General features: G+C 49.9%; 13 protein-coding genes across 13 annotated transcripts; 5 read left to right on the top strand and 8 right to left on the bottom strand.

The window, feature by feature from the left end:
* Window positions 1-30: 30 nt before the first annotated feature.
* On the top strand, window positions 31-765 carry BDW70DRAFT_151267 (UPF0220 family protein; the record flags this gene model as incomplete). The annotated part of the gene is made up of 4 exons (XM_073739269.1): window positions 31-129; window positions 209-469; window positions 555-652; window positions 699-765. The coding sequence occupies 4 exons, from the start codon at window positions 31-33 to the stop codon at window positions 763-765; spliced, it is 525 nt and encodes a 174-aa protein (XP_073594725.1).
* Window positions 766-994: 229 nt separating this feature from the next.
* Window positions 995-2,309, bottom strand: fes1 (Hsp70 nucleotide exchange factor FES1). The gene has a single exon (XM_073744744.1). The coding sequence runs from the start codon at window positions 1,987-1,989 to the stop codon at window positions 1,333-1,335; it is 657 nt and encodes a 218-aa protein (XP_073594724.1). The 5' UTR covers window positions 1,990-2,309; the 3' UTR covers window positions 995-1,332.
* A 413-nt stretch (window positions 2,310-2,722) lies between these two features.
* Window positions 2,723-3,109, bottom strand: BDW70DRAFT_138871 (uncharacterized protein). Its single transcript, XM_073737303.1, has one exon. The coding sequence runs from the start codon at window positions 2,964-2,966 to the stop codon at window positions 2,790-2,792; it is 177 nt and encodes a 58-aa protein (XP_073594723.1). The 5' UTR covers window positions 2,967-3,109; the 3' UTR covers window positions 2,723-2,789.
* A 14-nt stretch (window positions 3,110-3,123) lies between these two features.
* BDW70DRAFT_138870 (uncharacterized protein) lies at window positions 3,124-3,866 on the bottom strand. Its single transcript, XM_073737302.1, has 2 exons — window positions 3,588-3,866; window positions 3,124-3,475 (listed from the first exon to the last, which is right to left on the bottom strand). The coding sequence occupies exon 2, from the start codon at window positions 3,414-3,416 to the stop codon at window positions 3,174-3,176; it is 243 nt and encodes an 80-aa protein (XP_073594722.1). The 5' UTR covers window positions 3,417-3,475; window positions 3,588-3,866; the 3' UTR covers window positions 3,124-3,173.
* Window positions 3,124-5,551, top strand: act1 (actin). The gene is made up of 7 exons (XM_073744742.1): window positions 3,124-3,475; window positions 3,588-3,618; window positions 3,845-3,900; window positions 4,099-4,129; window positions 4,185-4,956; window positions 5,014-5,245; window positions 5,301-5,551. The coding sequence occupies exons 1-6, from the start codon at window positions 3,469-3,471 to the stop codon at window positions 5,242-5,244; spliced, it is 1,128 nt and encodes a 375-aa protein (XP_073594721.1). The 5' UTR covers window positions 3,124-3,468; the 3' UTR covers window position 5,245; window positions 5,301-5,551.
* On the top strand, window positions 5,202-5,750 carry BDW70DRAFT_74626 (uncharacterized protein). The gene is made up of 2 exons (XM_073744743.1): window positions 5,202-5,245; window positions 5,301-5,750. Exon 2 carries the CDS (start codon window positions 5,448-5,450, stop codon window positions 5,694-5,696), a length of 249 nt encoding a protein of 82 aa, XP_073594720.1. The 5' UTR covers window positions 5,202-5,245; window positions 5,301-5,447; the 3' UTR covers window positions 5,697-5,750.
* A 489-nt stretch (window positions 5,751-6,239) lies between these two features.
* On the bottom strand, window positions 6,240-9,182 carry ade1 (bifunctional aminoimidazole ribotide synthase/glycinamide ribotide synthase). The gene is made up of 4 exons (XM_073744741.1): window positions 9,120-9,182; window positions 8,637-8,944; window positions 8,053-8,580; window positions 6,240-7,996 (listed from the first exon to the last, which is right to left on the bottom strand). Exons 2-4 carry the CDS (start codon window positions 8,914-8,916, stop codon window positions 6,378-6,380), a joined length of 2,427 nt encoding a protein of 808 aa, XP_073594719.1. The 5' UTR covers window positions 8,917-8,944; window positions 9,120-9,182; the 3' UTR covers window positions 6,240-6,377.
* A 234-nt stretch (window positions 9,183-9,416) lies between these two features.
* On the top strand, window positions 9,417-12,003 carry BDW70DRAFT_138865 (Pet127 family protein). Its single transcript, XM_073737301.1, has 4 exons — window positions 9,417-9,657; window positions 9,735-10,083; window positions 10,145-10,208; window positions 10,274-12,003. The coding sequence occupies exons 1-4, from the start codon at window positions 9,460-9,462 to the stop codon at window positions 11,844-11,846; spliced, it is 2,184 nt and encodes a 727-aa protein (XP_073594718.1). The 5' UTR covers window positions 9,417-9,459; the 3' UTR covers window positions 11,847-12,003.
* A 106-nt stretch (window positions 12,004-12,109) lies between these two features.
* Window positions 12,110-17,039, bottom strand: BDW70DRAFT_138863 (uncharacterized protein). The gene is made up of 2 exons (XM_073737300.1): window positions 12,368-17,039; window positions 12,110-12,309 (listed from the first exon to the last, which is right to left on the bottom strand). Exon 1 carries the CDS (start codon window positions 16,710-16,712, stop codon window positions 12,855-12,857), a length of 3,858 nt encoding a protein of 1,285 aa, XP_073594717.1. The 5' UTR covers window positions 16,713-17,039; the 3' UTR covers window positions 12,110-12,309; window positions 12,368-12,854.
* A 1,642-nt stretch (window positions 17,040-18,681) lies between these two features.
* Window positions 18,682-19,467, bottom strand: BDW70DRAFT_74551 (uncharacterized protein). The gene is made up of 2 exons (XM_073744740.1): window positions 19,333-19,467; window positions 18,682-19,232 (listed from the first exon to the last, which is right to left on the bottom strand). The coding sequence occupies exons 1-2, from the start codon at window positions 19,423-19,425 to the stop codon at window positions 18,855-18,857; spliced, it is 471 nt and encodes a 156-aa protein (XP_073594716.1). The 5' UTR covers window positions 19,426-19,467; the 3' UTR covers window positions 18,682-18,854.
* A 188-nt stretch (window positions 19,468-19,655) lies between these two features.
* Window positions 19,656-20,647, top strand: his3 (imidazoleglycerol-phosphate dehydratase HIS3). The gene is made up of 2 exons (XM_073744738.1): window positions 19,656-20,072; window positions 20,136-20,647. Exons 1-2 carry the CDS (start codon window positions 19,754-19,756, stop codon window positions 20,549-20,551), a joined length of 735 nt encoding a protein of 244 aa, XP_073594715.1. The 5' UTR covers window positions 19,656-19,753; the 3' UTR covers window positions 20,552-20,647.
* On the bottom strand, window positions 20,589-21,699 carry BDW70DRAFT_74548 (uncharacterized protein). Its single transcript, XM_073744739.1, has 2 exons — window positions 21,109-21,699; window positions 20,589-21,051 (listed from the first exon to the last, which is right to left on the bottom strand). The coding sequence occupies exons 1-2, from the start codon at window positions 21,449-21,451 to the stop codon at window positions 20,744-20,746; spliced, it is 651 nt and encodes a 216-aa protein (XP_073594714.1). The 5' UTR covers window positions 21,452-21,699; the 3' UTR covers window positions 20,589-20,743.
* A 212-nt stretch (window positions 21,700-21,911) lies between these two features.
* Window positions 21,912-24,312, bottom strand: BDW70DRAFT_138859 (glycosyltransferase family 32 protein). The gene is made up of 3 exons (XM_073737299.1): window positions 23,292-24,312; window positions 23,082-23,237; window positions 21,912-23,029 (listed from the first exon to the last, which is right to left on the bottom strand). The coding sequence occupies exons 1-3, from the start codon at window positions 23,568-23,570 to the stop codon at window positions 22,397-22,399; spliced, it is 1,068 nt and encodes a 355-aa protein (XP_073594713.1). The 5' UTR covers window positions 23,571-24,312; the 3' UTR covers window positions 21,912-22,396.
* Window positions 24,313-27,184: the final 2,872 nt, after the last annotated feature.

Genomic DNA, 27,184 nt, shown 5'->3' with positions numbered 1-27,184 from the left:
GAATAACCTACGACAATCAAACACCTCAGGATGGACGGCTCGGAGAACCGCTTGTTCCGCTTCTCCAAACCAGAATGGCTCAACAACTCGACAGTGCGTAACGCTGGCGTCTACACATCAGGCGCACTTGTAAGATACCCTTCCATGTCCCGCACTACATCTCACTGTACCGCGTGGCCATTTGTACATAACTGACGCTATAATATAGTTCTCCCTGGGCTTTTTTTTCCTTATTGACGCCGCCGCCTTTTCACATAGCTATCGTAACGCCTCGACTGTACACGTCAAGTTCGTCGACTGGATCCCCGGAATCTGCTCTGCACTGGGCATGCTTGTCATCAACTCGATTGAGAAGTCGCGGTTACAGGCCGATAGCTTCAGTTACAGTGGGAACGGTGTTGCGTGGAAGGCGCGCTTTGTCCTGTTTCTTGGGTTTGCGTTGCTTGCTGGGGGTTTGGCGGGGAGTGTGGTATGTTTATCCAACGCTGCAGGCTTTCTTGAGCTTTTTTTTGTACTGGACTCAGTGCCGGGCAGACTGCTAATGATGTTGCTAGACGGTCATGGTCCTCAAGTACCTTATCAAGAATTATCCGCTGCCGACGCTGTACTTTGGAATCGCGAATGTCATTGCCAATGGGCTGGTTATGTTGAGGTGAGTTGGGTGTGAACAGCTGCCTTAACGTTTTTGCTAACCATAGCAGTTCGGTTGTTCTTTGGATTTCTCAGAACATCGAAGATGACTACACGTATAACCTTGCGCTTTAGGGAGCAGTTGCGACTAGTAGTTTAGTGCTGATGAGCGTATCTCCTTAGTTACCTCGACACGTTTCCTATGATTCTTGAATAATGTTTGTTCATTGCGCTTGATGCGACCAATTCTGTGTTCTACCTTATAGGTTTATTTGATAGACGGCGTATGCGGATAATGATGCATTATTTACTCTGTTTCCCATATATCCGGTTTCAATCATGATGTTGATAGCACCAAGTTTATGTCAACCCCAAGCTGATCTGTTGATATACTCCGTAGCGCAGTTTATATCGTCATGAGGTAGGCAGGGAAACCGCTACCGGCCGCGACACAGGCTTGTATCTCCGCTGGATGTCGACTAAATTGCATGCGTAAGTATGCTTCTTTATGGCGACAACCCAAACGACGGCGCAATTAATACTGGCAGTCCGTCCGTACACAAGCCCGACAATTTCGATCAATTTGTAGGTAACTAAGTGATGCCGGGAAGTGACGTCGCGAAAAGCCTTTGCCTGTCATCTTTATATATGTGACGTCCGTCAGACAAAAAAATCATAAGGCATTAGAATTATGTTTTCGTCTCATGCAGCAGAAGGTGTCGACGACGATACAGGGTGCGCCCTAAGTTTATCCATGATCGTATCAATGGTATCCATGTCCCCGGCATCCACTTTTCCACTGGCATATCCGTCAGGAAGGTGTTTGACTAATTCATTCGTGCCTGGCTGATAGTTGCGGACGGCGGAGGAAAGGGCGTAAACGGCCTTCTTGCGAACTGCCGGGACAGGGTCTTGCGTAGACATGGAAACTAGGGTGGGGATGGCGTTCATGACGATAAGCTTGTCCTGAGCCTTCTCATTATTCTGCACCGCTGTCCCGATACACCACGCCGCCATGCGCCTCATATCAGGCTCCTCGTGCTTCAGAAGCTCAACGAGCGGCGTCCAGAGACCCAACGGCTCCAGATTATTCGCATTATCGATGGATTCGATAAGCTGTTCGAAGTTGTCAAAGGCGATCAGCTTGTTCTCTAGATCGACTTCGTCCGAGCGCAGGGCTTCCATGGCGGCTTTCATTAGGTCGGCTTCGGACGGACCGCCGAAGAGCGCGCTGAGCATCTCCGGGGTGATGTTGCTGCGGGGAGCTTGCGAGGCATTATTATTTGAGTTGGAAGTCTGTTGAGTTGCTGTTGAGTTTTGAATTCCCCACTTGAGGAGGTTGTTCATGTTCGGGTCCATGATGTGTAGTTTTCGTGTGTATGCGTTGTGCGCGGAATTGAGCAGATGCTATACGCAGTGAGAATTGAAAGGTATATCCTGAAAGGTATATCTCTCCAAATATGTTCAGACTGGCGAATAATTGTATGAATTGGTGGAAATAATGTCTGCAAGCCAGGCGAAAAGATGGCGGGCGAAGCGAATATGAAACCAAAAAATGGTTCTCGTCGGCTCCAGACGCTTCACACTTCAGCGATAACTTTCCACCTTGTTCTACGCTAAGCAGAGTCCCAGGCGGGCACGCAAGGAACAGTCTATGCACAGTGCTGCTGATAATCCACGCTGAAAGCCAGACAAACCGAGAGAAGTACACTATAAGCTGCAGTGAACCTAAAACCCTTGGATATCTGTGCTTCTCTCCGTCCTTAGTGGTTTCCAGTCCGTGACTTTACTACCCCGCCATGCTCGAGCCCCGCGATGCTGTCATACACCCAGCACATGCAACCTAATATCAGCTGGACTTGGAATTCGAGCTACAGAACTGGTATCTTACTGCGATACCTACCAGACATTCCGGGTTTAACACTAAGATGCCCTATAGCTTGACCATCTTGCCACAATGGCCTCGTACGTTGAAGGCTCGCCTCAACCTCGAAAAGGCGGTAAAATACTAAAAAGCGTCCCTATTTCCAGGTCCCTAGAAGGCCTGATTTCGACAACGGCTTAGAAGGGCTGAGTACAAAAGGAGGTCAACCACAGAGTATCGCAGCGTAGTTATAGAGAACTAATTTAGACACAGGCCTTTTCCTTTTTTTTTCCTCTTAAAGGACAGAATATAAAAATCTGGAAGCCTGGAGTATGATCCCCTTTAGGCATTGTTGGACTTCAGGAAAAAGTGAGTCGTCATCGTGCTTACAAGCAGAGAGCGATAATAATAGAACGAATGAGAGGACAGACCCTGTTCTTTGAAAACTGGACACGCCGGGCTGAACCATCATTGCGGCCTTGGTCGTCGGTCTCTGCCCCACGAGGATTCATCATCTCGTGAGGCCACCTCAGCCCGCAATCATTCTGCCTGAGAGGCAACACTTGGTCGCCAGTATAAAAGAATCAATTGAGCAAGAGACATCTATCTCGTAGCAGTCTTTGTGTAGTCTGTACTTTAATCGTTTACCCTGAGGAACGCGGTGGCGGTGACCATTCGACTAGACGAGACTAACCCCTTTGGCGCCTGAACCTCCAGCCCCTTTCCAGTCCTTCTGTTCAGTTCGAGCGGCTGTCGAGCTGCTGCTGACTACTCCGCCTACCGCTACAACCTCCACCACCATCGACCACCAACAAACCCTCGACTCTCTCCCCTTCTCTCCTCCACTTCTCAACATCCAACTTCCCATTCTCGCTCTGTCATCATCTCTCCTCCTCCCTTCCTTACTTGTCAACCTTCTCATTTTCTTTTCTCTTTGTTCTTCGTAGTTCGATTCTAATCCACCCCTAAACACAATGGAAGGTAAGGTTTCTGCCACGCAACGCCTTGCTTCCCTCGCTTGCTTCCTTCCCCTCCCTCCACATCCTTCAGCTGTCAACTTTGCGCTAATTTGTTCTTCTTTGGCTGCCTACAGAGGAAGTTGCTGCTCTCGTTATTGACAATGGGTATGTCTGAACTGTGTTTGTTGGCACTGCGATGCCAGTTCACTTCCGTGCTTGTCCCTGAACACTCGCCTGGTCTCGCGGCTGGTCGCAACGACCCACCCGTCCTTGGTATCTTGGTTGGGCATTGGCGTTCACCTATGGCAAGCAGCTATTCAGAACGATTAGCATGGCTGTTCTGCGTCGAGAATACATGGATTAGTTGATATGCTGACTCGGGGTTCCCTAGTTCGGGTATGTGCAAGGCCGGTTTCGCCGGTGACGATGCCCCCCGTGCCGTCTTCCGTAAGTCACCCTTTCCTCCCTTATATACAACCCTTTCCTTTCCCGGTGGTCCTGTCACCCCTGTCATCGAATCCGCTCGATAAAATGTGTTCACCGTGCTCTTGGCACAACGATGGTCTCAATAGAGGGCGTGAACATATTACTGTATCAGGCGATTACATGTCAAGTGTGAGACCGGCTGCTAACTATGCTGCACAGCCTCCATTGTCGGTCGTCCCCGTCACCATGGGTAAATATCCCTTAAGTGTATCTTCAACAGATGTGGCCGCTGACGTTCGAAACAGTATCATGATCGGTATGGGTCAGAAGGACTCCTACGTCGGTGATGAGGCACAGTCCAAGCGTGGTATCCTCACGCTCAGATACCCCATTGAGCACGGTGTTGTCACGAACTGGGATGACATGGAGAAGATTTGGCACCACACATTCTACAACGAGCTTCGTGTCGCTCCTGAGGAGCACCCCGTTCTCTTGACCGAAGCCCCCATCAATCCCAAGTCCAACCGTGAGAAGATGACTCAGATCGTCTTCGAGACCTTCAACGCTCCCGCCTTCTACGTCTCTATTCAGGCCGTTCTCTCCTTGTATGCTTCCGGTCGTACCACCGGTATCGTCCTTGATTCTGGTGATGGTGTTACCCACGTCGTCCCCATCTACGAGGGTTTCGCTCTTCCCCACGCCATCTCCCGTGTCGACATGGCTGGTCGTGACCTGACGGACTACCTGATGAAGATCTTGGCCGAGCGCGGATACACCTTCTCCACTACCGCTGAGCGTGAAATTGTCCGTGACATCAAGGAGAAGCTTTGCTACGTCGCCCTTGACTTTGAGCAGGAGATCCAGACCGCTTCTCAGAGCTCCAGCCTCGAGAAGTCCTACGAATTGCCTGATGGTCAGGTTATCACCATCGGCAACGAGCGCTTCCGTGCTCCTGAGGCTCTCTTCCAGCCCAGTGTTCTTGGTCTGGAAAGCGGTGGTATCCACGTCACCACTTTCAACTCTATCATGAAGTGTGATGTCGACGTCCGTAAGGATCTGTACGGCAACATCGTCATGGTATGTATCACTCTTAGCCTCGCTCTACTGCACTGGGCGGCACTAACGAATTGATAGTCTGGCGGTACCACTATGTACCCCGGTATCTCCGACCGTATGCAGAAGGAAATCACCGCCCTTGCGCCCTCATCCATGAAGGTCAAGATCATTGCTCCTCCTGAGCGCAAATACTCCGTCTGGATCGGTGGTTCCATCTTGGCTTCTCTGTCCACCTTCCAACAGATGTGGATCTCCAAGCAGGAGTACGATGAGAGCGGTCCTTCGATCGTTCACCGCAAGTGCTTCTAAGGTATGAGTCGCAAATTTGTTTTAATATTTCTGGTCTGAGTCTAAGATACTCGCAGCTCTTGCGTTGTATATGGTCGTTGTCGCGTATTTTCTGTTGTATTAAAAGATCAAACGAGATCAAGGGGTGGCTCGCGGGCTGTCTCTCGCACTAGGAGGAAGAATGCCTGAAAAAGGAACTTTGATTTTAGCTGTGTGGAATAGAGATGGCTTGTTTGAGGACGCTTGTCGCTTGGCGCAGGGACAGACTTGAATGGCAGCTTGTGGAAACCGAAGGCGAGAAAAGTCGACGGATACTGTACGTGGTTCTATTGCCAGTGCGGTGGAAGCTTCCTTCTCATATAGTTCAATCCTTCTTTGAATCTGTTTGTTTCATATTTGGACTGTTTCTTTCTCTGCTTGCGCAATCTCATCTTCGAGAACGACTGCAGGGATTGTTGATTCTGTGGAGCTGATGAGTGCGCCTTGACCACCCTTGTTCTTGTTTTGCTCTTTTGTTCTCATTTAACCCGTTTCTCCCTTCCAACCCTTTGACCTTGCAACATTGTCTCCCAGCGCGGTGCTAAAGCGAACTTGATATCAGTATAGTATGACCAAGTAGTCTACCAAAATAAATTTTAGTACAGCATATGCTAGTCATACAAGATGAATCTTGTACAACAATGATTATGCGAAGCTGGTATTCTGTAAGGAGTATATTCATGCAGGTACAGAGCGTCCACGTCAGGCACACGCGCTTTAGTGCTGGGAAACACATTATGCCACCTCTGGGCAAGGCGCTATTCTAGGTAGGGCATGCCTAGCAATGCCATGATCTTATGACCTCAGTAATCTGACCTTGAGATCGGAGTTCTTAAACCCTTGCGTAACCAGTTCGATAAACTGTATTGTCACGTAATTTCAAAAACCGTATTGAGCGGTTTTCATCCGTAGTCCCAATGTGAAAGCGTCTGCAGTAAATATGCGCATGACTTTAAGAAATCAAAAATTGTGATTTAATTGTATCGCACGTAATGTCATAAAACACATAAAACATGAATATCAACATGAGCCGTTCTTTTCTCTTTTCTGATCCACCATACATGTATGATAGTAGGTCCTTCAAAACGCCAAAACCCTGCCCGACTTCGGAGCGTCTAAGCGTCCCATGTCTCAAGGCCTGAAACAATGCATTCTTCTTCGCCCTCAACCTTGACCTTGAGCTCACCAACCTGGTACACAGTCTCGCCTGCTTTCTCGAGAATATCCTTAACCGCACCCTCAGAGCCTTTCTCGACGACAATAACCATGCCAACACCGCAGTTGAAGGCACGGGTCATCTCGTGGGCGGAGACGTTGCCATGCTTTTTGAGCCATGAGAAGACAGGAGGAAGCACCCAGGTCCTAGCATCGATGTGTGCTGTAAGAGTTGGGGGTAGCATGCGGGGGACGTTGTCGACGAGGCCGCCGCCGGTGATGTGGGCAAGACCCTTAATGGATGACTGAGTGGCGGAGAGAGCTTTGAGGAGGGGTTTAACATAGATGCGGGTGGGCGTTAAGAGGGCGCGTCCGAGGGTGAGGGGCTCGTTTGTCTCGGAGAGGGAAGAGGGCATGGCGAAAGGAGCGGGGTCCTTGTAGCTCAGCCCGGTGCGCTCGACGATCTTGCGGACAAGAGAGTAGCCGTTTGAGTGGGGTCCTGAAGAAGCCAAGGCGAGGAGAACATCACCCGCCTTCATGGATGATGTGTCAGGTAGGATGGTGCGTGCGTTGGGGCCGGAGGTGTTGATTGCACCAACGGCGGCACCGACGGCGTCGTAGGTGTCGTCGATAAACAAGCCAGGCATTTCTGCGGTTTCACCCCCAATGAGGGCGCACCCAGCTTGTATGCAGCCGTCCGCAACACCGGTAACAAAGGCCGCGGCCGTCTCAACATCGAGCTTGCCGCAGGAGTAGCAGTCGAGGAAGAAGAGTGGCTCAGCGCCCTGGACAACGAGGTCGTTAACGTTCATGGCCACAAGGTCGACACCGACAGTGTTGTGGATGCCTGCGGCGTGAGCGATCTTGAGTTTGGTTCCGACGCCGTCGATAGCTCCGATGAGGGTTGGAGACTCCGGGTGATAAGCGGAGTTGGCTGCCGCGAGAGAGAAGAGACCACCAAAGCCGCCAATGACGGCGTCAGTTCCGGGGCGCTTGGTCTTCGCGACACTGCTCTTAATCTTGTTGACGAGGTCGTTTCCGGCATCGATGGAAACTCCAGCCGCGGCATAGGTCAGGGACTGCTGGGCCTCGCGCTGACGGAAGGCACGGTGGGCAATATCCTTGCGGTAGAAGATGTCTTCGAAGTGAATTGTCTCAATACCGGCATAGCTCTTGCGTAGTGCTTCTTCAAGGCTAGATGCGGTAGCGGTGGCTGCGATCACTCGGCCACCGGCAGTCTGCAGCTCGTCTCCAACAAGCTTTGTCCCGGCGTGGAAAATAAGGGTACCCTCTGGGGTTTGGTCCAATGTGATCTTTTTGCCCTTGGCGTACGAACCGGGGTATCCACCAGCGACGGCGATGACGGTGGTCGAGAAGTTGGGCTTGATTTTGATCGAAACACCGTCGAGCCAATGTTCTGTGCAGGCCACCATTATCTCAGCCAAATCGGTGTCATCACTCAGCAGAGGAAGGAGAGTCTGGGTTTCTGGGTCTCCGCCGCGAACGTTGTACTCGAGAACCTTAGGGCCGTTCTTGGTCATCATAAGACCGGTGAAAAGAATACCAACGAACGGGAATCCTATTATAACCATTAGCATTATTAGTGATATGAAAGTCTGACCTTTGAGCACGTACCTTCTCTTCTCATGCCGTCAATAGAGGGTTGCACAATTGTGCGATCAATCTCTTCGAGGACCTGCTTCGAAGAGATAGGAGTAGGAGCGTAGCACCCCATCCCTCCCGTATTCGGGCCCTGATCTCCGTCGAAGATACGCTTGTGATCCTGAGCAGCGGGGAGGGACTTAATGCTGTATCCATCGCTGAAAGTCAAGACACTAAGTTCATCACCCTCAAGGTATTCTTCAATGACGACCTCATTTCCTGCATCGCCAAATTGGCGGTCGAGCATCATTTCGCGAAGGGCCTGGTGAGCCTCTTCCTTTGATGTTGGGATGATGACCCCCTTGCCACCAGCCAATCCATCGGCTTTGATGACAACATTGTGCGATACGCTGTCGAGATATTCGCGAGCCTTTTCGTATTTTGTGAAATTCTCGTAGGCGGCGGTAGGGATGTTATGGCGTTTCATGAAGTCCTTTGAGAAGGCTTTGGAACCCTCCATGCGCGCAGCGGCTTTTGAGGGACCAAAGCACCGGATGCCCACTTTATATTCCGTTATTGATGTTTTTCTTGGAGTGAAAAGGAACAGGCGCACCAACCAGCTTGGAAATATCCTTGAATACCATCTACCAGAGGAGCCTCCGGACCAGGAACCACGAGGTTGACTCCGTTCTTCTGGGCAAAGGCTACCAGTCCCGGATAATCATCCCCCTTGACATTGGCATTCTCAATCTTGCTGTGAGTTCCCGCTGCAGTACCACCATTTCCTGGGGCGACATAAACTATGTCCACTCGAGGAGACTGGCTCAATTTCCAGGCTAGAGCATGTTCGCGTCCGCCGTTGCCGACGATGAGGACGCGCAGACGTTCCTGAGCCATTGTTGAATGCAATTTTCTCGAGATAAATCTGTTACTCCAATGCAAGAATATTAGAGAGGGTTTCCGTGACTCAATAAAAGCGGCGCAAATTGTGCCGCTCGATGGAGGGGTATGTGTGAAAGTGCCCCTCCATTAATAACAGCATTAAATATTGTTCGGACGATGCCAGTTTCGGTCAATGATATGAAAACCATGTATCTTACCTCGAGAGAAGTCTAACAGGAGACGGACTGTCAGACGGCAAGGGTATCAGTCGTGTAGATTCAGAAAATCAACCTCAACTTTGTCAAGCAACTTTTTTTGATTTGCGGCACGGCGGGGCCTTTTTCTCCGGCGTCTCCCCGGACTCGGAGCTTAGATTACATGCTATGTATTGTTATGTACGATACTTTGATAAGAAGAGCAAAGGCGGTGAGGTGCTCGCGCGGCCAGAAATTTAATGATGGCCAAGTTGCGCTCCAGCATCCCAATTCCATTACATTGTAGCGCGGAGCTATTCCTTTCAATTGACCCTTTGACATCTTATTTCTGAACTCGGATCGGATGTTTCGATCCTCGCTAAGGTCTGCGTCAGACCCTATTCGTGAACATGTCTGTTTTTCGTGTATAGCAAGAGGCCTCGAAGGTCGCGCGCAGGCGCGCACCTTTTACGCTACTGCTCTCCTGCGTGGAGTGACCGATAGTTCGTCAGCGATCACGTCGGCTCAGTCACTGGACCAGGCTTTTCAGACGCTAACCCAGGTCTGTGATCAATTCGCGCTCCGTCCCAGCGTCCGCACTATAAGAGCGTTTATATGCTAACGGTTCGGTATGTTCAGACTTTGGAAACGCAGAAAAAGAGACGGCCTCAGAAAAACACCAATGCACAAAATGCCAAGAGAACGGACAGTCAAGAGACCTCAAAGCGGACAACAAAACCCCGGCTGCCCCCCAAGGAGACTAAAAAACGTCGGGAAACTCGTCCTCAGCATAAGCACGCCGAACCACTGGGTATCAAAACCAAGTTGAAAGGCGTGGTCCAACAATTAGATATACAGAAGAAACTTGCAAAAAAGGCTAAGAAAATTGGAGCCCCGCAAGAGTTTCCAAAGCCCCCGACAATACTCAGCAAAGCGATCAGTACACAAGAGCGTGGCAAACTGGACTCCTCAACATCTGCTATCGAAGGTACGTATACATGATACCCGTTTCTTGGTTCAGAAGGACTCGAAGCTAACGAACTTAAAAGTGGTGGATGTGAAAACCCAACCGGTGCCGGAGCTTTCATTCGGCCTACAGAGAGTTCTTTTCAAGTTAGTGAATACTTGCACTTGTTGCTGGAATCAGACGACTAACCAACTTTTGTTTGTCTCTATAGCCCTGGAGTTTATCAACTGCGCGATCCCCGGTCCCGTGTCTATAATTTCGATCCGTACCTGGGAACCATCATGCCTGTAACCGAGTTCGACTTCGCCGCTTTGAAGGAATACATCACATCCTCGAGAGATGACACTTTAAGAAACATAGCGAAAGAGAACAAGAGGAAATACATGGGCTCGTCCTCAAGTATGACAAGCGTTCTGTCGCATTTTCACTATTTGTTATCAGCATGGCGCCCTATCAATACGGATTCGCTCTCCCAAGGCTTCGAAGACAAGATGAAAACATTCACGCGTATAATGCGTGCACCTGCGGCCATGTTTTTGCGGTATCAGGATGGTATCTATGCGATAGATGCCGATAAGGGGTTCGACACTGCCAACATTTTAATGAATTTGGGCAAGTCGATGGAGAAGCTTCTCACCTTGCCTAAAGAGGAATATGAACGCTATCGGAGGTCTCATAAGAACAAAATCACCGCCGAAGAGGAGGCTCAAACGCCGGAATCTTACCACTACTCTACTTTGGGAGACTTCATGATGAGATCGCAGCTCGATGCGTATGATCCGCGTCTCCCGGGCACAGGGATGTTTGATTTAAAGACACGTGCTGTCGTATCCATTCGGATGGATGCACGCAATTTTGAGGAAGGTCTAGGCTATGAGATAAAATCGCGCTTCGGGAGGTTCGAGTCTTACGAGCGCGAATATTATGATATGATCCGCTCAGCCTTCCTCAAGTATTCACTTCAAGTGCGTATTGGCCGCATGGACGGCATCTTTGTGGCATTTCACAATATTGAACGGATCTTCGGGTTCCAGTACGTCAGTTTGGCAGAAATGGATGAAACTCTGCACGGTACATCGAATACAGCGCTCGGTGACGCGGAATTCCGCCTGAGTCTACAGCTCTGGAACAAGATACTGGACAAGGCCACAAAGAAATACCCGGGAAGGTCTCTCCGGTTTCACTTCGAGGCCAGAGAAACAGTTCACCCCTTCATGTACATATTCTTCGAGCCCGTTACCGACGAAGAAATTCACGCCATTCAAACCAGGAATAAAGCCGAAATTGATGCCTACCAACAACGGATCCTGAATCTACCTATCCAAGAAGACCAAGATCCATCTACGGCTCCGTCGAACGTGCAGGACACCGCAGACGCCACCACCGATACACCGCCAGAGTTGCAATCTGAAGAAGCCTCAGTCAACGCAGAGAACTTTTCGGAGACCAAAAAGCGTGAGGTCTCGGCCATTTTCCTCACTGTTCTTAACTATCATAACGGCAAGCAAGTCAACCGCGTTGATGATTTGAAACCCGGGGACAGATGGACGGTCGAATACGAAATGAGCACTATAGAAGGCCCAAAGGTCCAGAGCCTTTACGAAGCGTGCGTTACCCGTCGTAAGAGGACTCTCATGGGCACAGAGGATGTTTCGGACGAGCCGGAGTCACAGTACATCAAGACATTAAGGGAGTTTGCCAGAAAGGGCCGGGAATACCGCAAGCAGCAAGACGAGATTGATAAGGAGAAGGGCGTGGTTGTTTTGGATGGTCTAAAGCTTTAGTTCCTCTGCGCATGAGGTCTTCTCTTTTTACCATGCTGTACTATAGACAAATTCTAGAGCGTACATACGTTGTACCCTGTAATATAATCGATGTTAGAGATGTGCTATGGGTTGACATGCATGGTTAACATTTTAATATTTTTAAGTTTCGTTCTCCGGCGCAATTGTCCCTGTGACTTGAGCTAGTCCTCTTCTCTACTTCGTACAGTTGTATTAGCCAATGATACTAAATTAAATAAATCAGCCCATGCTCAGATTCATGTTGACAATCGACACTATATATACAAGTCTGCTGCCTAATATATGTACACCCAGCCCGCAGATACCAAAATGCTAGTAAGTAGTAGGTAACAACTAATATGGTAAACAAGATCCCAACCAGTCAGTCAAATACACGAATTAACCCGCCCTGTCAAACAATAAAATGCCATTAGTATGAAAACAGAACCTTTGACTTCGATGAGTGCGTGTGGTTCTTCCCAACGCTGTTATCTATATCATTATCGATTAATCGTGCTAAGATGTATGAAGGGCCAACGTTATGAACTGTTGGACAGCTTCAAGATGATTGTGTGTATGGTCACGGAAGGCAAGCCAGATCGCGCATTCAAGAACGAACGCAACATGTATGACATACAGACAAGTATCTTTGTCTTTGTCTTTGGGGATGATTCATCGTTAGCCTCAAGGGTAGGTTGATGACAGAAGGATGAGGTCGGAAGCGTCAAGGCAAGGGAGCGCAGCACAATGCTGTGCGTAAAATGAACGAGATCAGTGAGGGTATCGAGCGTAAGGAGCAGAATTTCTAAGCATCTGCTAATGTTCAATAGCGGACAAAGGAACCCAAGCGAGTGGTGGCGTAAACAAAGCTTTAAATGGTATAACGAGGAGTAGTTCCGAGTGGTGAGTAGCAGCAATGATATTTAAGGGTCAATCAATTGGCTCGTTGGTCAATTTCAAGACCCCCATTCAGAGCGAGGTGTATCAGGACTTCGGATAATGAATGATTTAACGGAGCTCTCCGAGGTCAAAGCGCGGTGGTGACCAATCTAAAGTCGGTGGTCTGTCTCCAACGCATACTGTTCCTTTCATGGCCTCCATTTTCTTTCGCTCTCTCGAAGACAGCAAGCCTCTCAGCGTTGAGGAGGCAGCCCCATAAGTGCTCCTTGCGCTTGTGCCTGTTCCAGTGCTGGTGGAGACAGTGCTTGAACTCCGAGTACTGCGGACACTGCTGGTTTTGCTCACAGCGGATGGCATCGTAGGAACCGGAAGTGCAGAACGAGAATTCGGTGCTCCATAGTCTGGAAAAGGCTGTAAAGCGACCTCTGAATTTGATGATAGGTACGGTGATTTCTGGAGTTCATCGTCCAGGCCATTTTCTACATCAAGGCTCTGGAATATTTCCAGGTGCGGACTTGAGTCTGCTACGCTAATTTGTGGGGCAGACTGTGGCGGCGTTTGAGATCTGTGTTCCTGTACGTCGTTTGTAGATAGCGCCACATCGAGCTTGAGCTGTTCTAGCATAGTCCCAAGACTTGCAGCGGTTGCAGGTCGTCCATCGCTCTCGGCGTCGTCGCCGACGAAGTCGGTGTCGTCCTTGCTGAGACCATTAGCCAGATTGAAATTCCTAAATAGATATCGACGCAGACGAGAGACTTCTGCGTCCCATTTTGCACTCAACGACTGCATGATAGCCTCGACCTGGTCATCCATGGGTGGTTTGAAGCTCTCAACAGCCGAAAGCGAGTTTGCAGTAGCACGGATGTGACCATAAGAACGTGAGTGCTTGGCTAGTTTACTGTTGACAGACATATGCTTGACGTTGATCGCAGCATGTAATGACCGGCGTAGAGAACTGGTCGAAGGTTGAGAGTGCGTCAAGTCCCGTTTGACATTGGCGATTTCCCGGCGAACCTTGTCAAGTGACCGGGCTCTATCGCAATCCATACAAGACAAGCTTAACAAAGATCGATTATTCTGAAGACCATTCACAAGTACTGTGAACGATTGCAGATTGATATCATTGTTTTCACAATAGACCTCAAGTAGACTGGTATTGCTTTCCAAGACAGAAGCCAGAGTATTAGCGCCTTGTAGCCCGAGTTTCTGGTGTTCGATTCTCAAGACTTTCAGGGAGGTGTTTTTTTTCAGACCAGTTAGAGCTAGATTGAGGCCAATTCCGAACCGCGCTACATCCAAATGCGCATTATCCCCGCTGATATCCAGGTCCTCCAAAGTATCATTCTCTTCAAACATTAATTGGAGTGACTTGGACGTCTCCGGACCAGCGTCGTAAGGAAGAGATGCTTTCGAGATATCAAGGTATTTTAGAGTGCGATTCTTGCGCAACGCTTCAACCAGGTCTTGAAACTGTTGCTCCTTCTTGAAATCGATCATCCTCATCGATAAATGAGTTGGCGTTTTATCTTGAGCGATTGCATCACAAAGGTACGAGCAGCCAAGGTCCAGCCGGTTGTCATTCACATGGAGGTGGAGGTCGCGGCTGTGCTGTAAAGCCGCCATTGAGTGCAGGAAGATAGCCACATCCTGCCCGGAGAGGCCGCATTGATCGAGTCGGATAACCCGTAGACATTCGGACCGATCGCTTGCGAGGTATGTGGCAATAGCATCAACTGTCTCCCTGTTTGCTGGTGTTTGGTTCAAGGAGAGCTCTTCGAGCCGCCAGCTGAACAAGACTTGAGCCGGAATGAGAGGCTCGGGACCCGAGGTTCTCGCGATGCGTGACAAATCAAGCCTCTTTACCTGACCAAAATAACCCAGATATTGTTGTAGCATATCTGGCTTTATCCGTCCCTGTATACCAGAGATATTGATGGCTTCAAGTGTCGATACTTGGGCAACCGTTGTCGAAAGAAGCAGGTCAATATCATGAACAGACAGACCACAGTTCCCCACTTCGAGAGCTCGAAAATGACTACTCCGCTGGGACGCGGCATCAACAAGATAGTCAAGATCAGAGTCTCCGAGTTTGATACCGTTCAAGACTATCCAGTCAACATTTGTGAGCTCTCGCCGACAAATAGGGAAGATAGCTTCCGGAATCCCACAACCTGGGTCGTGGCTGTCATTGTCGGACTTGGGTGTTCGGCTAAGAGTATATGAAAAGTCTAGCCGGCGAAGCCATTTGCTTTTCAAACTCAGTGCTCGGATTTCTTGCGAAAGTACTGAGAGGTTCTCCTGTCCAGGGATGTGGATTTGGGCATTTGCACGTGTTAATAACGCGTCTTTATCGATTCCGTTGAGGTCTCGCACGCCTTGGATCGCATCCAAGCTGACTCCGCTGAAAGATATTGACCGAAATGACTCGTTATACCTCAATGTTCGCATGAGGGCGATCAATTCCAAGGCTGTATACTTGCTCCGTTGTGGCGAAGCTGGGCGTAGCAGTCTGAAGCAGGGAGCATCATCACACTGAGTATCAATAGTATATCGAATGTTGGAGGTGTCGATACCGTAGCTGGCGCAGTGGGCAACCAATGTACGGTCGAAACAGCCATAATCTTCGTCCAGACACACTGGGGGAAAGTTGTTTTCGTTATTCAGATCGCGTGGCACAATGAAGTCGTACGGTTGCTTAAGCCACAACGGACGTAGAAACTCGGTCTGTTGCCTGATCCAGTACGCAATCTCCAACGAGTGAACTGACGCTACGAAAATCGAGCAAGACTTCTGAAGAGGAACTCGAAAAGTCAAATGCAAGCTATCATCGCCCCACTCCATGGATAAACTCGTCAGGTTCATGAGGCCAAACGACGTTGCGCTATCGAGGTCAGTTAATGACGCAGTAGAACCACGGCTGGATAGCTTTTGCAGTGAAACTAGATGTAGCTTGTGCATCCCAAGGGCAAGATAGCATCCAGTTGGAGACAGCTTAGTGAGCTCGTCCGACGACGCCCGCGCCGGGGACTTGCTAGAAGCCATTTGAATGACCCGAAACATTCGAAAGATCTCTGGATCGTAGTCGCGCTCGTGTTCTAATATCCTGATCACGCAGTCCAACGCCCTTGGGTCATATGGCATAGGGGTGTTACTGCGACTCATTTCAGCCGCGGATCGAATTCCTACCATCCAAAGGTTCAGCTCCTGAATATCCGGAGTTTGCATCTGAATGAAGGTGGTTTTCTGTGTCCGCTCGTCCATATATGCTACCTCAATCGAAGATGAAGGTTTCCCGTCGTCGAGCATGTAGACGGCAACAATACTGTTCAGGGGAATGCCAACTGACGCATCGCCCACGGCAGAAAGCTGCGGATCCTGTAGGGAGCTGATCGAGGCGATTGACTGTCGGTTGCTGCCTGATCGAGCCATTGACGGGGGGATTGATGGGAACGTTTCCAGCGCTTTGTTCAGGTTCTTGAACCGGACGATATGCGTATCTGTTAAAACAAGATACTGACTCTTCTTCCTCCATACCCCGCCTGTTATCTGGATTTCGCCATGATGAAGGATAATCGACCCAACCCCATGCCCATCCTCGCTGTCAAGAGAACGCCGGTTCGGATCATCATCGTCGAGCGAATGGAGCGACCGAAGAGAGCCGAACACTGAGTTCCGTCTCTTTTGAAGCGACTTTCGGCGCGCCCGCGGGCCATCGAGGGCCGGCGAAGTGGCCACCCGGACTGGGGCTACTGTCCCCGGATCGCGGTATCCAGTAGACGCTCTCACTGGGCTGGGGTTCCGGCCCCCAAAGAACCCAGAATTGCGCCGCTGCTTTTTCCTCAGCACATTCGTCTCGTGAATAGTGGAACGGTCTAGCGGAATCGGACCGGGATTCGAGGTCGTCGACAGCGGGCCAAACGAACCCAAGCTCTTTCTTCGCTCTCTCTTTCCCAAACTCTGCGCCATTACGGGGGAAGAGCACGGGCTTGAAGAAGAGGAGAGACAAAGGGTAGTCGAAGGGCTAGGTGCGGGAGTCGAATTGCGTGAGGAGCAGTCGTCACATCGAGGCTGTGTGGTGTCGCACTCACTAATGGGCGGAAAGAGCAGCAAGGAGGTCAGTTGTCAATGTATAATAAGCAGCACGCAATGAATGGACATTATGCAAGACAGACTAAGGGGATAGAAATAGGAAAGGTGGAGAAAGGAAGAGACAAAGCAAATCGGGGAGCGAGAAAGAGAACCTTGGAAGAGGGGGAGGTGGAACATACAGCAGCCTTCACGGAGCCATGGATGACCGATCAGACAAGCCGTCAGACTTAAAGGCCGCTATAATGGTGGAAAACAGGCGTTAATAATATAGTAGAAAAAGAGAAAGCTCTGGAAGAGTTCAATTGGACGAAGAAGAGGCGAGAAGGCTACCAGGAGTCCCCAGCTCCAGCAGTTCAAGAATCTGGAACAACCGCCCAATTAGAGACAGTACTCGAAGCTGCCCCAGCAGAGGGAGAAACAGCAAGGTAGACCTTATAAAATAAGAAAAAGGAGAGTCTCCAGCGTGAGGTTGCAACGGTCTAATAGTGTAGTTGTGCCTGGGTAAACACCGGATGGGGCAACAAGGAGCAGCTGAAGAGTGGTAACAGAGATGAAAACAGCAAGAGGGTTAGAAGTTGGGGGCAGCCCAGAGATCTGTTCCGTAGTTCTCGAGTACGTACACTAAAAAGCGAGTGTGATTTGTGTTCCTCCTGCTTGTTCCGTGGTTTCGATAAAATGAAAGAATCAGTTCCTGGGTCCTGACGACCTGACCCAAGATCCCCCGATCGTTGATGATGTCAATTGTCAATCGTCAATCGTCAACCAGAGGGCTAGCACGCCGAAATTATGACCTGCAAGCAAAGCTGGCAAGGCAATATCTCGTCAGCAAGAACTTCTGGAGGCAAAAAGGTCAAACTCCAGGCCGGAACAGGCGATGTGGTCACGATCAATGCAAATGCAGTAATGAGTATTCCCGAATGCGGATACGAGCATCCACCGCGTCTGATGTCGACCCACGCGCAACTCCGGCCGACCTGGAGTTGATTTCAATAACACTCTGTAATGCCATTGTAGATCGTCCTCTTGAAAGCGGTGATTGGCATTGATATTCGGCATTGCTACAAATGAAGCAATACCTACGTCAGGATTCTCTTGCTCCTGGCCCGACATTTCATTGACTTCAATATCTCAAGTTCTTAACTCCACGTCTACATTCTCAGCATACATGCACAAGCTGGAGTGATTCGACGCCGTCGTTCCAGAATGTCGACCTCCAGTCCTTTAGTCTTCAGCTAGTTGCTGCATAGGCTGCGCAGAGATCCACTTTCAAGCTACCTGAATCGCCTCATTTTCAGGAGCGCGACTGCAAGTCTGCGACTGAGACAAGCTCAGCCAATACTCGTCCGGGCGACGCGCGTTCTAAGGGAACCCGATGGCTTGTACCCAGGTATGGCTGTGGTTATACATTTTCTGTTCTCTGACAACATGACAACAGTGCTTGCTTTCTTTCTGACACCCAACCACCTTAATATTGATAGGTGGACGGTCAATGAATCGGATTAACGTCGGCTCTAGCCTGCCGTCCAGCTTCTGGATCCCGTTAATTAAAGATCGACGAACTACTGTCCGGACCCTGAGCTCACTGCGGCTTACCAGTTCAGAGCCCAGAACTCCTAAAGCTGGCGGCATGTAATCAACTGCAGTTTTGAGATTCCTAACCCCTGATCTGGGCATCGACGCCACGATTTGATTCGGAGATGACGGCCTTAATAGGCCGAGGTCGGGTCAATCTCTCATTCTTTGATCTGGAGCTAGACCCTCCGCTCCCGCGGTTACCGAGAAGCTGGGACTGTTTGGAAGCAGCTAGCTACAGCTATGCGCAGTAAATATAAGCGTACTCCTATACGAAGTATTGAAAAGGATATTGTACAGTCCCAGACGCGAGAGATCCACTATGCTGCCAAGGAGTCTCATGTTCTCGACCCAGCAAACATGAAACAAGCCTAGCAAAACTCTGCTGCACCTGAAGAAATATGACCGTAGTTTCAGTATGGCTTTTGCTCAGACAACAAGCCAAGTTTATTCCTGAAACCGGGCCTCTCGTTGCGCCTGCAAGCGCTCCGCGCGCTTCAATTTTCGAATGCTGTTTATATAGGCATTGACCCTGTGTTCAGCCCAAATACATCCACCCAGAGTCATGGCTGCGATCTGAAGAAACACCTTGAATTGCGGTGTCAACCCCCTGTAGATCTTAGATGTGGGGGAGAGCCACTCTGAAAAACCCTCCAGTGGGCGGTAGAACAGCCTCGACCGAATGTAATCTTTGGAAAAGGGTGATGGGCCGGACGGCTGGCCATGTTCCTGCATATGCTGCGGAGGACCTGATGTGGTGGGCGAGAATTTGAAAGGATGAGGGAGAATCATGATCATATGTGCGAGAATAGAAACCGAACCGAACTACTCTTGGCTGTCAGTACGACTCTTCCCTCGAACATCCGGATAAGAAGCAGAAGGCAAGGCTGCGCGAGGTTATCAAAAAAATTCCCTGGAGGCATACCCGAAAAGCACCCGCTAAGAACCCACGAACGGCCTCAGACGTGATCTCTTCTGGCGGCTCAACATCCGCTCTTTGCGAGGAAGGGGGAGGCATTGTGATAGCCTAAGATCACAAAGTCCCAAGCTATCATTCTTTTCCCCAAAGATTGCGGCGTATAAATTGGACGCCGCTCCAAATCCCGGGCAATAGTGATGACGCAGCCGGGATCAACATTGCTCCAAATTCCGGTAATACCAATACGCGGGACAAGTCTGTTGAAAAATCCAGAGCAATCAACAGCATCACTTTTATTATTCAGCAACTTCAAGAACGTACTGAATTGGGCTCATTATACAAACTACAACAGCCCAAAAGATTGATCACTCTGAATACAAGAAACAACAAAGTTAAACAACTTGGTCGCGCCCTACTACCCACTACAATGCCCCTTCCCGCCCGCACAGCATCGCTCTCGCGAGACACCAACGAGACCAAGATCCAAGTCTCTCTCTCTCTAGATGGCGGCGTTCTCCCTCCTTATGAACCCTCCTCTCACTTTCCCGCACCTTCCGACCCTCTTGAAGCCGAAGCCGCCAAGAAGGGCATCGTCCCCAATAAAGATGCCGCACACGCAACCCAGTTCACGCCGACGCAACAAATCACTATCAGCACGGGAATTGGGTTCCTAGACCACATGCTGCACGCACTTGCGAAGCACTCGGGGTGGAGCTTGGCCATCAGGGCTAAGGGAGACTTATACAGTGCGCTTTTTTTATCCCCGGATTTGCGATTGAAGAAGTGAGTGGACTAATGGTTGTGCGCAGTCGACGATCACCACACAACTGAAGACACTTTTCTCGCTCTTGGTACCGCATTCACTACCGCCCTAGGAGCCCGGCAATCCCTCGCGCGATTCGGCCGCGGCGATGCCCCTCTGGATGAGGCTCTCTCGTGGGCAGTCATTGATCTCTCTAGCCGGCCATGGGCAGTCATCAACATTGGCTTCAAACGCGAAAAGATCGGCGACCTCAGCACGGAGATGATTACGCACGGTCTGCAGAGCTTTGCGCAGGCGGCTGGTGTTACCCTTCACATTGGCTGCACCTACGGCGACAATGACCATCACCGGGCGGAGAGCGCGTTCAAGGCGCTGGCTGTTGCTATTAGAGCGGCTTGTGCGCGGAGGGTTGAGGGCGAAGTTGGTGCGGGTGATGTGGTCAGCACCAAAGGTGTGCTCTAATTGAAAAATATATACAACATACTATACTACTCCATGCCATGCCATGACATGCCACTCAAGACGCAGCATGAACACCGATATTTTGTACACGTCTAATACAACAAAAGTAAACACCACGAGGGAAACAAATCAGGCGTGCCATCGGCCCCACCTCAGCCGCATCTGCAGGATTCAGGATATCCATTTATGGATCTAAGCCCCCAAAGCCTTAAGAGCACTAGTCCAGTATCCCTTCCGCTCGTCGTTCGCATCTGTCCCCACGCAGTCAATAATAAACCCTTCCCAGCCTTGCTCTCCATTGTTGCGAAGCCCCTCCCTCACGCTCTCCTCACACTGCGTAGTCAGAAACCAAACCCCCGAACCAAAGTCCCTCACTGGGTCTTCCAGTAGGAGGTCCAGAACCGGACCCGGCTGATCCTGGATTTCTTCGAAACGGTCAGCTATTTCTGGAATAGAGGCCGCGTATTTCTTGTTGAAGTCGACGGATTGCATGTTGCGAGCTGTACACATACTCATTAGCATTTCCCCGAAAAATCAGGCCTTAGAGGTATACGTACTCCCTTTTCCCTCCACCCCTGGCGATGGGAAATGATTTTTATTGTAGCGAAACTCGCCGCTCTCAAAGGCAATGATGCCCAGTACAGCAGCCTGTTCCGCCTTGTTTGTAAGGCCATACTTCTTGAAGGCTGCGGAAAGAGCAGGCGCAGCCTGGGATGCGGTAGCACACTCGGACACAAAGTCGGTAGCGTTGGCGCAAGATTGAGACTTCGGTGCTATCGCGAGGATTTGGGCCGGTGTTACGGTTGTTGATGGGGAGTTTGACGGTGGAGCTGGCTGGCAGGGGGAGGCAGCTGCTAGGGTTGCTGCCAGGAAGGGGAGGATGAGTGTGTTGAATTTCATGGTGGCGGTATTTGTAGTCGGTAGGGATATTTCTTGCAAGTAGAATATGAAGAAGCTGGAGAGAAACTGATAGATGCTGGATTGCAGGAGTAGAAGCTAGGTGAGGGGGCTTTATAGGACTTTAGAACAAAGGACTCCCGCTCCAGCTGAAGATGATTGTAACGAAATAGGTCAGGAGGATTCCTTTCAACATGCCAAAGAGTTGGGTTGGTATGGAGCCGCAGGCCAACAAGGCGCAGGCGAACAAGCCACCCAGACGGCGAGAATGCTGATCCTGTAAGCTGACAGCTCCATTGTTCTATAAAAACGTGGAGATGCAGAGCCCTGACTGGTCACTGTGGGCGTCTTCTGAAACATGCGTCGGCACAAGGCCGCTCGCCTGAAACGGTGCCTGAAACTTTACTCCTCTCATTCACGGACCATTCAGGGTCCAAATCAAGGGTCTACTGGGATCGGGGGCTGCAGAATCTAAAATCTTGACATTATTATTATCTGTCGGCGGCTCAGCGAGCTCCAGGCAATTGAAACGCTGACAGCACATCCACCAAGCGGGGCAAGTCTATATAAACCTTTCTGTCGGTTAAAAAGCATAAGGTATAAAGGGGGCACAAGAAGCGAAGACGCTCACGCGAAGAAAAGTCTAGTAAATCAAGACATCCAAGAGAGAAAGGCAGATAGTGGGCGGACTGCGCTGCCTGGCAAATCACACCGTATACAGATCACAACACATCTTGCCAAAACATGTACAATGAACCAAAGCTCTAATAAGCGCTCGGCCAAACAGGATCCCAAAACTCCATACATGCGCTGAAAAAGAAAAACAATCCCTGGGACATCTTGTGGTCCGTCCTCACGATGGTCGAGTCATTCACAATAAAAGCAAAATACAACCCGCTGAAAGGCCGTGTATTAGAGACAAGCAATTGAGACAAAAATAGCAGGCGCTCAGTCGCGTCGGCTGACGTATTCGTAAGAAGTTTCGGTAGGGCCTGATTCTTCGTCTTTGAAACTAACCCGGCGGAGTAAAATGGGCATCATGCCACGCGAGCGACGCGACGGGGACGGTAAGCGAAGACCTGGGATTGGGAGCTTGCTATACCGATAGCGGTACTTGGCACCGAGGAGAAGTAACCGTCCGTAAGCCCACCACAAACACAATCCAACTGCGCCGGCAAGTACAAATCCGGCAACGGTCAGGAGCATCCAGTGCTGTCCCATCCAGAAGATCAACCTGGCATCCTTTCCGTGCCAGCTGTTGCCCACGTGATGGGTGAAGAAACTCCAGGAGAACCGGTTGTACTCGTCCTGCATGAGTATACGGACACGCGCCGCTTCGGCGGGACTCTCTGCCATGTATTCTTTCCAGATCACGGACAAGAAAAGCGGACCGGTCGAGTACATGACTGTGATGTACGGGAGAAGCCAGCTACGGTCGTACGATTGCAGCATTTCTATCACGCGGAGAAAGAACGGGTGTTGAGGAACAGATCCCATGGCGTCGTTAGAGATACCTGTGGGAGCGGTGCGACGAACCCACGCAGGGTATGACAGGAGAGGATCTAAGCGGCGGTTGCAACCCTTGTCAATTTTAGCAATTGTTCGTCGTTTTCAATGGATAAGAAATTCTCACATCGTCAAGATCAATATACGTGCCACCGTAGTGAGCTAAGACGAAGTAGCGGATCGAATCCGCACGCTGGATGGGATACTTGTAGTTGTCAAAGGTGTCGAGAAACCAGGGGTATTCGGCTGCAATAAAGTCGCGAGATTTTTCATTTGTCCAAAGCTGTGGTTATCAGCATCGCTCTTTCACAAACAAAAAACAAAGGGAAAAACGTACAATGTACTCGTAATCTGGGTGTAAGTCGATGCAACTTTGCTGGGCTTCCTGCCACACTTCAGGAATAGACTCATTCTTGTATGTTTGGTGGATGATCTTGGGAATCTTCTGGGGCCGCTGTTCAATCAAACTCGAGTTTGGCGACGGAAGCTCCGCGCGGTGAATTGCATCGGCCGAAGCATCCTCCAGCAACAATGACAGAAGTGTAGATACGCTGCGAATGAGGAACGTAACGATGAGGAGGTTGACGACTAGGAAGACCAAAAGACCGCGCCGCATGATGAATACTATGGGAGGTCAACACCTCCTTTTCGACAAGATTATGTAAATAGACGGTTGATGCTAGCGAACAACAATAATGCGGATTCAATTCGTGTAATTCGTGACAATGGGAAGTTCTCGAGTCAGATGGCTGATCGAGAGGAAGGCTGCCTCGGCGAAGAGCGACGGGAGTTATTAGGACGACCAGTTTCACCGACGACCGTTTTTCACAAGTACCAGAACACTGGGCGTCGCAGTAGAACCCGTACTCAACCACGGGGACGAAGTCGAAGAGCAATTGTCGAGGATAGCCAGGGGAAAATGCAATTGTCGTCGGGAAAGGAGTCCGCCGCCAACGATTTGAGTTCCGCCTGACCGTGTTTCCTCAAGTAAATTAGCTTGAAAGGAGTGGAAAACCCAAGCTCACTAGCTCGAGGGTGAGGAAATGGTAATATAGCAGAGCTGATACTCCCACACGGGATTAAATTAGGCGCAACCCGAAGAATTACTTGAATGGAAAGATGGACGAGAAAAATAGATGATGATTGGGGAAGGGATCTTCTTGTAGCAACGTAGCAGTTGGGGAAGGAAGGGCCTGAAGAGGAAAAAGGCGGGAAAAATGAGAGTAAATAATAGGGAAGGATTGGAGCGGTTTAATTTTTAGGTTAATTGAAAGAAGGTTAAAAAGAAGGAGCGAACGACGTCTTGGGGACATCAAAAAGGGTGGTTGAAGCACTCCAGGAGGAAATCTGGAGCACTGCCGTTGGTTGTGGGCGGCGAAAGCAATAACGGAGCAACTACGGCCCATGGTCGAGCGACTGACTTACGGCGGCGCCAATCGTTCAGGGGGACGCGTGGTGCACTACGGTCCTGTGTGGTCCTATGGAAGGCGACCCTTGTACTAGATTCCTGGATCGTCTGGACGAGCTTGGGGCTGAGCCTCCGCCACACTGCCCCAAGTTAATGTAGCTTCCACTGGTTGCATCCCCGGTCCAACTGTCAGACAGAGACACAGCATAAGCATCAATCGCCGTCTCGGAGTCGGACGATATTCCCTGTTTTTCTGACCTGAAATCTGAGCCTTGAGTCTACGCCCGTCAGAAGTTGGCAGCTTGACGAGTTTTGGTCCATTTTACGAGCTCTATGCGCAGCCCTTCTCCGTATCCGTGTCTGGCGTGCAGTGTGGGCCGCCTATCGCTGAGCCACCACTCGGCCGGTCGCCTATCAGAGCTTCGGCTGAGCGCTAAGACTGACGGTTTCTGCCTATCAGCTAATTCGGCCTAGATTGATATATTCCAGCCTCGCAACTTGTCAAGTAATTATTTCTCCACTCCGTGGCTGTTCGTCAACTGCGTCTCCTCCAGGAAAGGATAGGCGGGCCCTTTTTCTCCAACCTCCCGAGACTCCAAAAAAGAAAGATTCCACAATAACATGCATGAGATCTATTTTCATCACATGAAAATCTGGAAGGGAAGGTCTCCCGTATACAGAGTTTATTAACCAAGGAAACTCTATTGGTGTTATAAAATCTGAATGCATAAACCTCAGTTGCAGTATCAAGAGATCTAAGATGTTTAATGAAAGAAGTGCCGAGGCTGTAACATGCGGCTGGATTGGATGTATTTCGAGGGCGTTTCAGTCCTACTCTATCATTACCAATTTCTCTCCATACTCTCAGACCGAGAAATCAACATTTGCACAAGAGAATGAACCCTAAATGTGCATGCGCGCAAACCAGCAAAAGGTCTACTCAGTTAGCGTCACATTACTGTGTACTAGTATGTCTGATCATGGGTCTTTCGAACCTAATTCGTTACATCTTTCTTGCACGGATTTTGTTGGGGAGGTGATCCCTCGTTCTTGGACCGGAGAATCATGGCCCCGGCTCGCTCGTACTCGTATACAGTTACTTAAGCGGAGTTACTCCGGCTGCACTCAGGCACCGGTGGATGCCTATTATCTGATAATCACAGATATAACTAGGCAAGGGCCATATTTTTGGGAGACATTTGTGGAAATCGGATTGAAATGGTGGGTTGGACTTATTGAGCCAGCTCGTCAAGTCTCGCATCAACATCCCACGAGTAAAAGAGTCGGGGTTTAATTGGCGCCACAGCCAATTCGCCAAGCGGCCGACTGTCACATTTAACAACCACCTGGAGTTTTATGAGACGTTGACGTTGTCAATCCTGGGTCAAGTTGAGGTGGAGGTTGTGTGAAGCGGCCATGCTACAGAATCACCCGTCGAGGCAATTGGTTATTCTGGCGCCTAGACGACCACCTCCATGGCCACTCCAATGCCAACTCCAATGTCTAACACTACGTACAATCACGGCGCATTTATTTACAGGACGCCTGGGGCGGCGTCGGACGCCCGCAAGACGAGCTATATTTCCCCGTTCCCCATTGAGACTGCGCATAAGTCAACTGCTAACCAACTAACTAATGTAAGACTCGTAAGTAAGCATCGATGCCTACCTAGTTCACAGTTCCAATGGCTCCAGTTGTAGGCTTGAGCTATCGTCAGAGCTGTGATCACAGCCGAGCTGGAAGACGCGCGTTATGCTGCATGGCGCATGCACTGCCATGATCGATTTGGAACCGCCATAACCTATTCTATTGAGTCTCGGTAGAGCTCCTAATTGGCAGCGCCGTTATGCCGTGAATGGAACCACCCAGTGCTCGCAATGAAAACTCCAAATCATGCAGTGGCAGTGGCATGATAATGATAACGGTTGCCTGGCTAATGACGTAGGTACATGATATTTGCCATCTGATTTTTCCGTCTCCCACACTTCACTTCTGACCCAGTTCCAACCTCTCGATAATTGAGGCCTATTATTACAGGGTCCCAACTCCAGAAGGCCGACCACGTTTTCTGGAACTCGGTTGTATTCTACGGTATACCCCACATACTCACTACATCATCGTAGGTGGTCTATACCAGTGCCACTTGAGTGGTCCTCCGCAATTCGGCCGGCGTGTTCTGGTTTCTCTCCAAGCATGACACTAACTATTCATGTGGAGGTAATGAGCACGGTCTACTTCTCTGACTTGACTGGCGCGCAAGCGGTGTTACTATAGTAATATGCTGTTAGGGACGCCTAATCGCGGAGATGGCGGACATAGCCAGGGACTGTAAGTTCATATGAATAGCTTCTAGTGTGGGATGGCATATATTGATTCCTTTTTCCAAATTATCTGATGCTTGAGAAACGAGTATGGGATTAATAATCGCATGTTCTTAGGGAGAACAACCGGACGGACTGCAATAAGAGTAGATATGCGAGGATTATATGCTTTGGAGTCAATTTCCATTCTCCCGAACCTTAAGTTTCAATTTACCCTCCACCGGAAAATGTAACTGCAAAATCATGTTTAGGATAGTGCAAAGTACCTCCCTCGTACCCTGCCTGATACCACTACCCCAGACACTCTCCACCTCCCCACAAGCGACCTCCGGCTCTTTGGGCTGACAGCATCTCTGACGACTGGCACGTTTTCGTCGCAGCCCGACTCAAAGCATTCCCAGACGGAGATTCGATGGTATCTCTTCTAGGTGACTGCAAACTGGCACCTTAGCAAAAGAATTGAGCAGTGACAGATTTCCCCGCGAAGTATAACGTCGCCTG

The sequence above is a fragment of the Aspergillus foveolatus genome, assembly GCF_047715535.1.
Source record: "Aspergillus foveolatus strain CBS 279.81 unplaced genomic scaffold BDW70scaffold_34, whole genome shotgun sequence".
In the NCBI taxonomy this organism is placed as follows: domain Eukaryota; kingdom Fungi; phylum Ascomycota; class Eurotiomycetes; order Eurotiales; family Aspergillaceae; genus Aspergillus; species Aspergillus foveolatus.
This window is presented reverse-complemented; position numbering and strand designations above follow the sequence as displayed.

Coding starts and splice junctions, on each gene's coding strand:
- BDW70DRAFT_138865 (XM_073737301.1), top strand. CDS start 9,460: ATGTTTCGATCCTCGCTAAGGTCTGCGTCAGACCCTATTCGTGAACAT. Junction 9,658..9,734: donor CTTTTCAGACGCTAACCCAG/GTCTGTGATCAA, acceptor CGGTATGTTCAG/ACTTTGGAAACGCAGAAAAA. Junction 10,209..10,273: donor CTACAGAGAGTTCTTTTCAA/GTTAGTGAATAC, acceptor TTGTCTCTATAG/CCCTGGAGTTTATCAACTGC.
- his3 (XM_073744738.1), top strand. CDS start 19,754: ATGCCCCTTCCCGCCCGCACAGCATCGCTCTCGCGAGACACCAACGAG. Junction 20,073..20,135: donor GGCTAAGGGAGACTTATACA/GTGCGCTTTTTT, acceptor GGTTGTGCGCAG/TCGACGATCACCACACAACT.
- BDW70DRAFT_74548 (XM_073744739.1), bottom strand. CDS start 21,451: ATGAAATTCAACACACTCATCCTCCCCTTCCTGGCAGCAACCCTAGCA. Junction 21,052..21,108: donor AGGGGTGGAGGGAAAAGGGA/GTACGTATACCT, acceptor GTATGTGTACAG/CTCGCAACATGCAATCCGTC.
- BDW70DRAFT_138870 (XM_073737302.1), bottom strand. CDS start 3,416: ATGAGAAGGTTGACAAGTAAGGAAGGGAGGAGGAGAGATGATGACAGA.
- BDW70DRAFT_74551 (XM_073744740.1), bottom strand. CDS start 19,425: ATGCCTCCCCCTTCCTCGCAAAGAGCGGATGTTGAGCCGCCAGAAGAG. Junction 19,233..19,332: donor TCTTAGCGGGTGCTTTTCGG/GTATGCCTCCAG, acceptor AGCCAAGAGTAG/TTCGGTTCGGTTTCTATTCT.
- ade1 (XM_073744741.1), bottom strand. CDS start 8,916: ATGGCTCAGGAACGTCTGCGCGTCCTCATCGTCGGCAACGGCGGACGC. Junction 8,581..8,636: donor TCAAGGATATTTCCAAGCTG/GTTGGTGCGCCT, acceptor CGGAATATAAAG/TGGGCATCCGGTGCTTTGGT. Junction 7,997..8,052: donor TGACGGCATGAGAAGAGAAG/GTACGTGCTCAA, acceptor TGGTTATAATAG/GATTCCCGTTCGTTGGTATT.
- BDW70DRAFT_138863 (XM_073737300.1), bottom strand. CDS start 16,712: ATGGCGCAGAGTTTGGGAAAGAGAGAGCGAAGAAAGAGCTTGGGTTCG.
- act1 (XM_073744742.1), top strand. Junction 3,901..4,098: donor TGCCCCCCGTGCCGTCTTCC/GTAAGTCACCCT, acceptor TATGCTGCACAG/CCTCCATTGTCGGTCGTCCC. Junction 4,957..5,013: donor TGTACGGCAACATCGTCATG/GTATGTATCACT, acceptor ACGAATTGATAG/TCTGGCGGTACCACTATGTA.
- BDW70DRAFT_138859 (XM_073737299.1), bottom strand. CDS start 23,570: ATGCGGCGCGGTCTTTTGGTCTTCCTAGTCGTCAACCTCCTCATCGTT. Junction 23,238..23,291: donor ACCCAGATTACGAGTACATT/GTACGTTTTTCC, acceptor TGATAACCACAG/CTTTGGACAAATGAAAAATC. Junction 23,030..23,081: donor CGTATATTGATCTTGACGAT/GTGAGAATTTCT, acceptor AAAATTGACAAG/GGTTGCAACCGCCGCTTAGA.
- BDW70DRAFT_74626 (XM_073744743.1), top strand. CDS start 5,448: ATGGCTTGTTTGAGGACGCTTGTCGCTTGGCGCAGGGACAGACTTGAA.
- BDW70DRAFT_138871 (XM_073737303.1), bottom strand. CDS start 2,966: ATGATGGTTCAGCCCGGCGTGTCCAGTTTTCAAAGAACAGGGTCTGTC.
- fes1 (XM_073744744.1), bottom strand. CDS start 1,989: ATGGACCCGAACATGAACAACCTCCTCAAGTGGGGAATTCAAAACTCA.